This window comes from Falco naumanni, chromosome 7 (genome assembly GCF_017639655.2).
Source record: "Falco naumanni isolate bFalNau1 chromosome 7, bFalNau1.pat, whole genome shotgun sequence".
Classification (NCBI taxonomy): Eukaryota; Metazoa; Chordata; class Aves; order Falconiformes; family Falconidae; genus Falco; species Falco naumanni.
In genome coordinates this window covers 43,997,235-44,010,449 of record NC_054060.1, presented here as the reverse complement: position 1 = coordinate 44,010,449, position 13,215 = coordinate 43,997,235, and the positions used below count along the sequence as shown (strand labels likewise).

General features: G+C 35.2%; 1 protein-coding gene across 6 annotated transcripts in view; it reads right to left on the bottom strand.

Annotated features, from left to right (window-relative positions):
- Positions 1–13,215, bottom strand: part of EML5 (EMAP like 5) — a 113,834-nt gene that overhangs the window by 12,224 nt on the left and 88,395 nt on the right. For 3 of the 6 annotated variants that reach the window (XR_005828801.1, XM_040600080.1, XM_040600079.1), the window contains exons 30-38: positions 12,900–12,978; positions 11,688–11,817; positions 10,860–10,958; positions 8,787–8,807; positions 5,893–6,066; positions 4,288–4,496; positions 3,107–3,264; positions 650–764; positions 13–201 (exon numbers count right to left, since the gene is read on the bottom strand). Coding sequence is in view for 4 of the 6 variants with exons in the window: in XM_040600080.1 (XP_040456014.1) it covers positions 13–201; positions 650–764; positions 3,107–3,264; positions 4,288–4,496; positions 5,893–6,066; positions 8,787–8,807; positions 10,860–10,958; positions 11,688–11,817; positions 12,900–12,978 (1,174 nt within the window). In the remaining 2 variants the exon portion in view is untranslated. Of the gene's footprint in view, positions 1–12; positions 202–649; positions 765–3,106; positions 3,265–4,287; positions 4,497–5,892; positions 6,067–8,786; positions 8,808–10,859; positions 10,959–11,687; positions 11,818–12,899; positions 12,992–13,215 lie in introns of those variants that run through there. The other 3 variants (XM_040600081.1, XM_040600083.1, XR_005828802.1) reach the window with 3 other exon arrangements.

Sequence of the window (13,215 nt, the reverse complement as noted above, 5' to 3'; positions counted from 1 at the left end):
TCCAACACCTACCTTTTCAGCAATATCCCAGAGTCTTACTGTGCCATCTTCTGCAGCAGAAAGGAAAAAATCTCTGGAAGGATGTGTTGCTAGACCCCAAATTGGTCCATCCATATGACCATTAATTAGAATGTTACATGCAGCATTCTTCTCTCCAACTTCAATTATTTCAGCATTTCTTGTCCCAACAAGAATTTTCCCCTTGAACAACAGTGAAAGAATTATCTCTGATATAATACATTAACTACTTGTGATGAACAGTAATAAAGATACAACCAAAACCTATCGTTCTGCCAAGATGTTTGCCGAAATCAAGTAATCAAATAATCAAAGGTAATTTATTTTTAAACTCCTTTATGATTTATTAAAGTACAAAGTTATTGCTTGTAAGTCAGATATTTGAAGTGTAAAAAGAAAAAAGGAATCCTTAGTCTTTAATCAAAATATATAAAGAATATTATCCTAAGTAAGACTAAGATCTCCCAAAGCTGATTTTTTTTCCTGCTGTAAAATCACTTGCAGACACCTTCTAGCTCAACCTTTAATTTCAAATACTAATTATAAGAGAAAGCAATATCATATATTTAATGATATAGATCAATCCACAAATTATAAAAACTTTATTTTAAAGACATGAGGCTTTCTTTACCTTGCCTCTACAAACAGAGCGAACACAGTCCGTCATTTGTCCTGTCTCTAGTCTAAAGGCACGACATCGTTTCAGCTCTTGATCCCATAGCTTAACTGCTCCTCCTTCCTTTGAACTATGAAGAAATCAGGAACAACCCGTAAGTATAATGGCTCGCACAAAAAAGGACAATTAATGTATGAAAGAACTATATTATTTTATGTAATGTATTGTAAATGAGAAATTTTATATGTGTTAAATTATTAAAGATTACATTTGTTTTTACCAAACAGGTGATGTTATTATGCTGAGCCTCCTAGCTAAGCAAGAAATACTCATTCAAAGTCCTCATTCTGCTTTACAGAACAAGGTGAAAGATGGTCACTGCTAAGCTTAGTCTGAATTAGTACTCTTAGGGAATTTGTCTAGTCAAAGGAACAGTTGAGTCTGTGAACAAACTGCCATCTTATTATTAAGACAGGCAGACACTATCAAAATATAGTTGAGAGAAACAGGAAATATGTATTTTGCTACTGTGAAATAAACGACAACAGATTTTCACTTTTGTGAAAATGTCACTATCTTCATCACTGTGAAATAAATTACAAAGATATAGGAGAAAAATCACACAATGCTAATTGCACATGATACCCAACTAATAAATACTAATCATGAAAGCACTAAGCATTTCCCAACCACTTTCACGAGAACTGGTATTTCAGTAAAGAACACATCAAAATAAAAAAAGGTTTCTAAAAAGGAGGCAATATTTAAAGAAACAGTTTTAAAATCTGGCATTTCCAGTTGATCTGGGACATGTTTTCTCTGTCCTCAAAGAGAAAAGAATCTCCCACAACAGAAAAGAAAACCTTATGTTCCACAATATCGAGCTGTCAGTGTTACAACTTTGATTACTGAACAAATGCTGACAAAGAACTCCAGAAAGTTTAATCACAATTACTGCTTTTGTACTATTATTACTAAAATAACTGTAACGAATTACAAATCACTAGTCCTTACAATGCAATATTCTTTGCTTCCCAATAGCACTGTTTTGACATACGATTGGTCACCATGCTCAGCAAAAAGATTTTATTAAAAGAGGCTTGTGAACTGCAATTAAGAATGCCAAGAAAACATGAAGTTTTCTTAAACGTAGAATTTGCTTTGTATACTTTCAATATGCCATTTTCCCACAGGGGATGAATTATTGTTTCTTACTGTTATTCATTACTATTTCTTTCAGGTCAAATACTAATTAGCTCTGAAGCTAAGTGGCAGCAAGAACATTCTCCAAATAAAACCATGGTGATGTTTTATAAATACTAGAAGAAAATATTTCAGCCATAGGAATAAGTAAGTTTTCAGCTTGTTCTGAGTATCAACCAGGATCTTTGAGGACTATTTAAGGAAAACATAGCAAACAAACTGTGTCCTGCAAAATGTAACACTATCATGACATGAGATGGACTGTATTACAGCTGAAGCATTTTTTTTCCCCTTTAATCATCAGCATGGTACCAAGAAAAGATTCAAATGCTTGAAGAGATATTTTGCTTACAATCCCAAAGCCAAAGGATGCTGCTGTACCTTAGATTTGAGAGAAGACAGTTTGCTATCATAACTAAATGATCCTTCCCTTAAAAGAACCTATGCATTATGCTGTTATAATATTTATAATTCATTTTTTTAATCACAGTTGCGCAAGTTACTTGGATTAACAACCTCAGTTCAACTTCAGAAAAAGTAGCAACCCACCAGGGACTAGGAAACTTTTAATGCTTAAAGCTGTATTTCAAACTAAATGTTTTTGCCTTCTCTCAAAAATAATACTGTTGTGATACATAGCATTGAACCATTTAGTAACACGATAAAGTGATTTCAAGGCTACTTTTGATTATAACAGTTCAGGCCTTTTCAGCTTAAGGAGGGAGAACTGTATCATCTGTTTCATAACTGTGTATCTGTACTTGGAGAAACATTACCTGACTGATGTAATGCAGTATAATTGATAATGCAATATAACTAATAATCATTCACATAATAGGCAAGCGTAAAATAAATTATTTTTAAGCAAAATAATGTGAAGTCATCATAAAATGCCTGAAGAAACTTGCATGTGTGCTTTAGAAAGATGACTATTATCTAGAAGTTATAATTATGAAGAACTATTTGTACATCATTTAGATTCTCATTCATCCCCCTTGACTTCAGGTACTTAAGCAAGACGCCAGGTCAGGATCCCAGCGACCCCAGGCTTTCTCTTATAATCAATGGAAAAAGGTACTTGAAGCTCATATGGGCTTACCTGCACTTTGGAGGTGGTGGCTACTTTTTTTTCCTACCACCTACTCAGGAATCCGAAAGTGACTACTCTTCTACCTTTGATGTCTCAGCTGCCTAGTGCTAGATGGAATGAATCCAAACCATTTTTAAAGAATACATGTGCATGCAGAAAAAAGGAAAAAGACAACTCACGGCCTTTCTTTGCCTCCTGTAACGATCAAACCATCTCTTAATGTGGTATACATTGTGAAAACAGGTCCATTGTGAGCTTTGGCCACAATTCGTATCAACACATGATCCTTCCAAACACAAACATCTCCACTGATAGTACCTGTAAACGTCAAGTTATTCTGAAAAGGGGAAAAATACACTCATCATCCGATTCTGAGTAAGGCAGGAAGAAAAACATTCATCACCATTTGCATTTAGGCTAGATTGCATTTATTTGCTCCTGTAGAAAAGCAAACTATGGAACTGGTAATAACCACCTGTAGGGTCAAAACAATGAGCTACTATATTCCTTCTTGAAGTCTGAAACATGCTTTCTTGTAGCTAATAGGCTCTGCACTGCAAGAAGAAATGCAATGACTTCAGTTATAGCGTTATCTATGTTTTCAGCCTATCAGGCATGCAAACTGTGGTAAAAAAGTAGAAACCCAAGAACGGTTTTGGTATTTCACACAAACAGGCAATCTGCACCCCCTTGCTACGTACATTATGCTTGCAGTCACTTTTGTTGTTAGGTGTAGGTACTCACTGGACTACAATAACCACTACTTTACAAAGAAAACAGTTTGACTTAACTAAAAGCTGCCTGTTCTTTACTTCTGCTTCCTGTTATTGAAAGGTAATAAAAATGTAATTACCTCTGAGTTTAAGGGCAAATTATTAGGATACATTTAAAACCAACTGGAATTGGTTATTGAGCAAAACTGTTTTAGCAACTTATATGAACACTCCTCAGATTTGGTACTGTGCGGTATTTCAGAGTACCAGTACACACGTAGCAATGCATACAGATTATAGCACAATGACCCCCCGGCGGGCATAAAATTAGCCTCATTTCTGCTGTTTGGTTCCTGCAGTAAAGTGAGCTTTGTTTCACCTGGATTAAGCAGCAAGCAGCATATCATCAGTCCAAAGCACCTACGTTCGTTTCTTTCGAAAACATACAAATCCATAATCTTTTCTGTTCTAAAGAAAGCTGGTATTTGTTCTAACTAGCAGGCAAGTATTAGAAACGCTAAATCGAGGTTAATAAAACAACTGACATACTCATTAGCAGGTTAGAAAAGTCTCATTGAATGGAATAAAGGCAGAAGAGTGAAAAAATGCTTGCTTGTATGCATTTTAAAATAGTTTAAGGTACATACCGCTCCAAAAGCTACAGACAGCATTGTTTGCATTCGGGCATCTTCTATGGAGCTCAGCAGCCCTTTTTTACTGAGAAGAGCTCTTCCAGCTAGTGTCCAGAACCTCACATGTTTTACTCCCACAGAAACAAACTGAGTATCTGAATCTGGTCTGAATTCTGCTACAAATATACGCTGGTTATGACCAGCTCGGCTGGCAATTTTGGCACCTGGCAGAAAGAAAATAGATGTTTTTAATTTGCTGAGAAAACCACACATTTATGTTTAAAAAACTATAAAAATTATGGAGAATGATGAGTCACCCAAGACCACACAGGTCGGGAAGAAAAGCACAAACTGCTCCTAAACTAAAACTAAATTAAGATGCAGATTAAAAAAGAAAAAGTCATTTAATAAGACCCAGTAGTAAAGTGTGGCACCTAATGAAGGTGCCATCTACTTAAAATTTTCAATTTCCACTGGAGTATAAAAGAAATAGGAGCTCAGATCCAAGTAAGTTTCTATCTCCTCTTAAATTCCTATGACTCCTCTGAAAATTCCAAACTCTGGACAAATTAATGAATGACTTCTCTGCAAATTTTGTCCAAAGTTAGAAAATTTTGTCCTTTGTGCAGAAAATGCAGAAACTGTTACATATGGCCTCAGATTCAAAGGTAATGGTTTTCCAGTCTCTTCAGAGGTGTTAAAATCAGACATTTTGACCCACATGAAGATTCCTCAGTCTGGATCCTTGTTGAATCTGTATCAATTCTTAAAAAAGGAGCACAGGCACGTTCTGACTGAAATGGCAGTGCATTGCTGCATAGGCACATCCTTCATACTACCCAAGATTGTATAAATACAAATTTATTATGTTTATTTGACATTGTGTCCAGCTCCACAGGATCTAGCAGACAAGCTGCGAAGGGTCACTTTTCATTAACTTGATAGCTGATCTTTAAATTTCTGAGAGATACTAGTTGATCAATGGAAATCTCCCAAGAGAGAGGAAATAAACCCCCTGAGACTAGAGAATCAGCTTCATAATCTGGGCGTGGCTTTGCCAGATGGAAAGGAGATGAAGAAAGGAGCTGACTGAATCATTTTAGCCTAAATCCTGAACTCAGACCAAAGACAATCTGAAAACATGTGTATCTTCAGACACCAATTACATAGCTGCATAAGGGAGCTGTACTGGCATCATATTTCTGCCATTCTGGGGGGATAATTTTAGGAGTGCAACAACCTAGTCATGTAATCAGACTTTAGAGAAGAACAGAGAATAACAGAAAATTTCTTCTGAGAACAAAAAAGATTTTACAGTTTTACCAAACAGCAAAGAAATTACTTGGGGGGGTGGGGGGTGGTGGTGTGTGTGAGGGAAGAATGAAGACTACAATTTTCTTTAATTATTCTAGCTGGGAAGCTCCAAAGAAGATAGATTTAACAGTTACTATAATGGGTAAGTACATTTATTTTACCTCTTCTTGTACAGTGCATAGTGTATAGCATTTATTGTAATAATTTCCAATCTGCTGGTATTTTCACGTTACAATTGCTCTTGACTGAAGCCAACATACCTCTAACAATATAAACACATTTTATGAAAAACAATCACTTTCCTACCTTCCTGCCACTTCCAAATGGTAATAGTATGTTCAGGATCCAGCCCTACAGAGAGCAGCAGTTTGCCAGTGGCACTGAAACTGACTGAGCAAACACCCTTGGAATGGTAGCACCGGAGTACTGACAGTGTCTGTTTGTTCATTGCATCCCACACATGAATAGAAGGAGCTGTAGCTACACAAATATAAAAATATGTAATTAGTATACAGTTTGAAAAGATCTAATGATTTGCTTATTGAAGCAGTTAATATTTTTTAGTAAGATCAATAAAATTGTTCTGGTCAGGTGGAAAAAAAAAGAAAGAAAAGAAAGGAGATATTGACTTCCCTTTGGAAACCAATTTACAGCAAACAGGACCATTAGGAAGGACTAAGAAGCTGGCCTCATATATGCTACTGGAGATGAAAACTTTGCTTAACTGGACTTCTGAAGCACAGCAGAAGCTCTGAAAGCAAGCTGTCCTCTCCTGGTTTTCTCCTAGTAGAACTTAGTTCAGCATGCTAACTCAGAAACCTTCATAAATATTAAACAGATCATCAAGAATGCAATTTCGACATGGGGCTTTTGGATAGCTACAGAGAAATTAGTTTACAGTGCAAAGCCAAAATCTCCTTTTCTACAAAATGGCCATCTGTCTGAAATGCATCCTCTCTTAGGAGAGCGTCAGTTGAATAATCAGCTTGCTTACTGATGTAGAAAAACTAGGGGATTTAATTTAGTATGCATTGTTTAGACTGCAAGCTCTTTGCAGTAAGAACTGTCTTTCCATGCTACTAATGTATGTGGACTGTTTCTATTATGATGATGATTAGATTTTTTCCAAATGCAATGCCTTCTCCAAAGATCTTGCAATCTATGTACAGTTTGCAATCTCTGAACAGAATCTAGGGCATATCCAGGACAGCATGAGTCTCACAAACATTTTTACTTCTGATCTCTAGTGATCGAACTGCAGAGTCTGGAGGTTACTGGTTACTGTCCTAGACCCAGATGCACAAAGACTAAATTCTATTTCAGCTCCATGCTTTGTGTTTCTAATCAGCTAAATCTAGTCCCTCAAAGGCACACATATGATGGGTAACAGTAGGCACAGGGACCTAGGTAAAATTTTAGTCACATGAAACTAAGTTTTTCAGCACAATTCCACAGCTTTTCCAAAACAGTCTTTAGAACAATCTTCCTAATTTCTTCTTTCCCATTGGAATTTCCTCTCATGGCACCAACATGCTGTTACCATCACCTTTTGAGAGGTACTACAGCACAGTATAGACATGCCATTAAAACAGAAAGGGTAGGGGCTGGCAACAACTGGCATGCCGCCCTTATGCAAAGTTGAGGGAAGGGAGAGCTTTATTATGGCTCTGAACTGGTTTTTCCTCTTCAGCACTCCTCTTAGTAAAGCTCTGTATTGCCCCTTGACCTGTGCACTTGCCCTATAGCCTTGGTCAAAATTTTTCTTTTGGGTGGCAGACAAAATTTCACCTAGATTTCATTCATAAGAACTGACAAAATCTTTCAGAGCAAGACTTGCAGGACAGAGAACGTGGACTCTTGAGTCCTCCTACTTGATGGCGTTCTTCTGCAAGTCTCTGTCCTGACATTGCGTCCTGCGACACTGTGGAGTACTCCAGCTGCTCAATGTCTGCTCTCACAAGAGAGATTTTCTAAGGTGTCATCTCCTGGGAGAAGTTAGATAAAGCTACTATGGGCTGGCAGGACAAAAAATATCTTGAGTACAATGAAGCAAACCTATACCAAGTCATTATGAAACTTGATTTGCCGTTCCAGCCTATCACAAACATTACTGCTTCAACAACCCCTGCCTCACTGTAGACAACAGAAAACTGGAACTAGAAAAGTGAAAGTTGCCAGCAAGAAAGCTGCCAAATAGCCATCGATAAATTTTAAGCGAAACTACGCAACTTTCTAATGAAGGCACGCGGCAGCTTGGATTCCAGATTAATGATTAAAGAAAAGAGTGCTGGTTTCAGGCAGTGACAACAGAGCTCAGTAATATACACAGGCTTAAACTACAGCTGCAGTAGGTGAGAAAAGGTACCTATATTCTTCCTCCTATCCTTAGAGCAAGCATAAATTGGCGTATTTAAAAAATGTTAACACACATTAAAAATGCCATCGTATATTTGTTCTTCACAGAACAAACTTTAGATCCACATGAAGATTATTATACTTTCTAGTTACACGTGAACACACATTTATGCATCTCTGAAGATGTGTCACAAGACAATTATGGCTGCATAACAATGAAGTCACTCACACATGATGGTGATGAGTTTTTAAGATTACTGTTGAAAAAACAAGTTAATAAAAAATAGCTCAGTCAAGACTATCAAACTGTCAAAGACCCAAAATGATACAGAAAAAATTAAACTGACATCATAACAAGCATTTTGGATCAGTGGTAATAACTGCATGACAATCATACATAAATGTGAAAAGTGATTGGTTTTTTTCACTCAGTCACCTAGGCCTCCTCAATGGAATTTACTTTAGAAATGCATATTGAAATTATACTCAATTGAGTATCTAAACCAAATGTTAATTGTCAGCCCCAACATGTCTATGCAACCTGCAAGCATACACAGGAATGCTACAGTAGCAGTATGTATTAGAAACTCACTAATCACTGGGCAGCAAGAAGGGGTTATGTTACGACAAAAGTACGTTTTAAGTGTGTCTAACATTTTAATTGTTTCTATATTTACAATTTGCTGAGCTGTTGTGGTTTATATTCAGTGCTGACAGTAATATGACTGATACAGGGTTTTAATAAACTAAAAATGAATCCACATCACTTATTCCTCTATAAAGCTGTAGACTATTACTAGATAGTCTAACTACACCTGAAGATGTTAAAATTTTATTTCCCTTACCTGACATATCTGCTGAGTCTCCTGTAATGGAAAAGCAGCAGAAAAATAATTAGACCAGAAATAAGATAAAGTGCTAAAGAAAATATATGCCACATTTAGTGTAATTTCTTAACACACACCTTGATGTCACCTCTTTGCATTGAAGCAGCATCAACACTGCTTTTGGTGTTAAAGATGAACAATAACTGATAAAAAGCCCTCACATCAGAAATAAAAATTCATAGAATTAATATATTTTGATTTCTGTTTTGAGTTACAACATAAAAATCTAGTTTTGGCGTATGTTAGGTCTCTCTCTGCCAAACTAAATAAAAAATGTTATTTTAGACATTACTGATATTTTAACAAATTAAGTGGGGAAAAAAGTGCTGAATGCTATTCTGCTAAGAAGTAATGTTTGAGCCTGATCTTGACAAGTGGCAAATACACCCAATTTTCTTCTATAGGAGCATTAAGAAGTCAGGACTATTCAGGTACTGGCAAGTATTACTGGGACTCTACATACAGCATTACTGTGTAAAAATATTTGAAATTATGTTTATGTAAATCTTTTGAAGATTTAAATCCTGCTGGTGAAACTATGCTTGTGCCAGTCATATCAGCTGGAAAAGTAGCATCAGTTAAGTATATTCTTTATGGAGTATGTACTCCTTAACATCTGTTCAGAATCTAAAAATAAGTGTTCTTCGAAGATATTTTGCTTCCAGTTCATTTTTCAGATTTAATTCTCTCCTTAAAAGTATGTTTGTAGCCTAATTTTTAAGTGTCATCTGCTCCTGATTTACATGCCTTAACCCATGTTACGAAACAGTTAAAATTGTTCTCCTGCTAGCTGATTCAGAAATGATTAAGGGTCCTGTGTTTCTTCTTGGGTAAGACAAACACTGAAGAAAATCCATGCAAAGAACAAATTTTCACATTATGCTTACACTCTTCCCATATATTCTATCATATGGAAAGGCAAATGGCCAAATAATGAAATGTGCTGAAAAAGCAAACTCCTAGACAATAAAAGGTCTGTTATTCCCGCAAATGGTCTTTGCAATCAAATGATAGGCAAAAATCTGGTGATTATTTTTTCCATTTAAATTATTTCCATTAATGGTTTCTTTAAACTGATGTGAGACAAGAAACTCACCAAGAAATGAATCTATTTTAGCTAAAGAGTTACTACTATCAATGAGTCAATTTTAATGAGACACACACCTAAAAATCCAAAAGACAGAGGGAAGCAGTAGTAAACTCTGACAAACTGACTGTATTTAGATGAAACATCTAAACCAAACCTACAGGGAAGAAAAAAAAAAAAGCTACTCTGGCTAAAACTAAGCTTTTTTTATGTTATATGCACTAAGGAAAACAATGTGGGTTGTAATCTGCTGAGGAACAACTGAAGGTATGAAAACTGCAGTTGGCTTGTAGGACTACAAAAACTACACTATTCGGCAAAATTTGGAAACAGCAGTATTAGTTAAGCAATGCAGATCCACAGTGGTTTTTTGTTGGTTGTTTTTTTTGGTTGCTTTTTTTTTTTTTTTAACATGGTTGGTTCATAGATGCACTTAATATTACTATGAAACATGTATATTTTCCCCCTAAATCTAAATTTATCTGTTGGGAAACACCATTAGGGTTTTGGTTCTGCCTACAATATTACAACTATATATTATCAAAACACCAAGTAGGTATTATAAAACTGCCTGATGAGATAAAACCTACATAAAGCGACATCTATTTTAAGAACTCTGGGTTTAGTCCATATAGAAATGAAAGATAGCTCAATTAAGCTTCTGATAGTTAAATAAAACCAGACTAATTTCATGGGGCTTAAGATTTCTAAAAAAAAATATTTTGATAACACTTCAAACAAAAGATAAGCTTAATCTTCTTTCATGCCTCAATGTTTTTTGTTCAGCTTTCACTCAAAGAAACATGTAAAGAGGACAGGTAACTGAGTAACACTCATACAAACGGAGATAGCATAATCAAATATTTTTGTGATTAATCATGAACTCACAAGGCCCTAACTGCATGCTTTTAAGTTAATTTCTTTTTACAAAAATACAAACATACCTACTTGGCCAGTTGCCACTATGTTGGTAAACTTGGGGTGCTGATTTACAGTGAGGCACAAAATATCATCATTGTGTTCCTGGTAAAAAGACTGAGAGCCTAAAAAAAAAATAATAAAAAAGTCCAACTTTTAATTAAAACATTTATACACACATAGACACAGTTATGTTGAAAATTTTATATTTGCTAGAAAACAGCATTAAGATGATGTTGCAGTTTGGAGCTTATAACCAAGAAACAGAAAGAAACTTCCGATTTTTTTATCTCTATTTTAACACATAGCACTCAGTAACTCCAAACTATTTCCTCAAGCCTTCTCCATCACGTTGCTCAAATATCACAGAAACAAACTGCATTGTGTTACTCTTAAAAGGTCTAAATTATCTAAACTAAATAGGTTATACGGAATGAATGTATTGATACGGATGTCTGAAAAGTAAACCAAATAAAAATACTAACTTGGTTCTAGAAAAAAAAATTAATAACTACAATGACCCCACTGTTCAGGTGTTATACCTTCTGCGACAATTTTAACAAGCAAATTACAGAAAGCTGATACCAAAATATTCAAATCTTTACTTCCTCCAAATTTAGTCACCAGAAACATTTGAATATATTTAGCTTGCTTATGCAGCTATTACAAATCATCTCAACAGACTGAATTTTTAGCAAACAATTATAATGATAATAACGATAATAATGATGATACTACTACTACTACTAATTTCCCCATTTACTTTTATAGGATTTAAAGCATGCCAGTTACTTCATAAACTGTAACTCCATGTATATGAAGAAACATTTTTCCTCGAGTGGGTTTTTGCCTACCTGTTGCCACATTATACAAGATCCCAATAGACGCAGTATGATATATTACATCAGCACCATCATTCAAATAGTGCACATTGTTTCTGCAGTCCTTGCCTCGGTACCCAAATACCAGCTCCAAAATTAGGTCCTAAAAAAGATATTTACATCTATTAGATACTCAAAACTTTAAAGCAACTATGAACTTTACTGTATCTTCCAGTATTTTATTTTTCAAACATGTCCTTATGTAGTAAAGGAGAAGGAGTTTATGTCTCAAACCAACAGAAACTGAGATCCTGCCTTCCTTGTCAGCTTCCATTGCTGCTTATTCTTGTTGTACAGTAAAGTCATCTTATCATCTCTGTTTGGTGGATGCTGTAGGATATTTATATGTGCATACACACACACACACACTCACACATATATATATATACAGAAAGAGTCACTCATGTATGATACACATATATATAAATAAATAAATTACAGTGAGCTGAGAATACAGCTTTTTTGATGCATAAGATAACAAGAAACAAAGAATGACAAAAATTGGTCCACAATTTAGTTCCAGCTGGCAATTAAGAAAGCTGAATTACAGACTACAACTTCTAGCACACAGATGGCAAAAGGCCATTTATTATGCTACACCAAACATTTTGTTTTGTATCACAAAAATATCTCAGTTGATATGAAGCATTGCAGTTTTCAATGTTAGGTGAAATTTCCAGTTCAGATTAATCAAAAGTGAGTATATTTATTTGCACTGGCTATATAATTAAAAAACAGGTGCCTGAGCTAAAGGCATCAGCAGATTTAAAAAAATTATTTTATTCTTAGAACAGTTAACGATGAATTTTAAACAAAGTGTTAAAATAAATTTAAAAAAAACCTGCAGTAAAAGATGTTTTGTTTTATTAGCTATAATATATCCATTAATAATCCAGTTATATAAACAGGACATAATGCTTTCTACACACTGCATTTAAAAGGTTTTATTGTTACTAAGAATTAAGTTGTGCTACAGTTTGTTTTCAAGAAAAAGTATCAGGCTTTTTGGATTTTAAAACAAAAAATTATCTCCCACTTTTCTGCTGTATATTTACTCATTATTCAATAATCCCATCTTTGATACATTTAAAATGAAACAATCACTTAGTGTGTCCACAAAGGTGTCATTTTTTGGCAAAAAACAGTCCTAAAAGGAGAGGAAGAGGAGGCCGAAGTTTTTCTTACCTCTATAGGTCTCTTTTTTTTCCCAACATTATTTGTCTGAAGTTTCTCTGGCTGTGGCAACGCCCTACTAACTGGTGGTCTGAAATAAAGAACTGTGAATAAGAGAAGGCTGTCCGTCACCCATTCCATACTAACAACAGTACCTTCCAACCTGCTATTGCATATGGAAAACTTACAGCCCTATCCTGCCTAACTGATATTTGTATTCATCTTTAAAAGAAATAACTCTGTCAAAGGAAAAAAACCCAAACATCTTTGTTTAACACGCTAGGTTTTCCAACAATTCTTCAACAATCCACAAGGTTAATACAAAGCT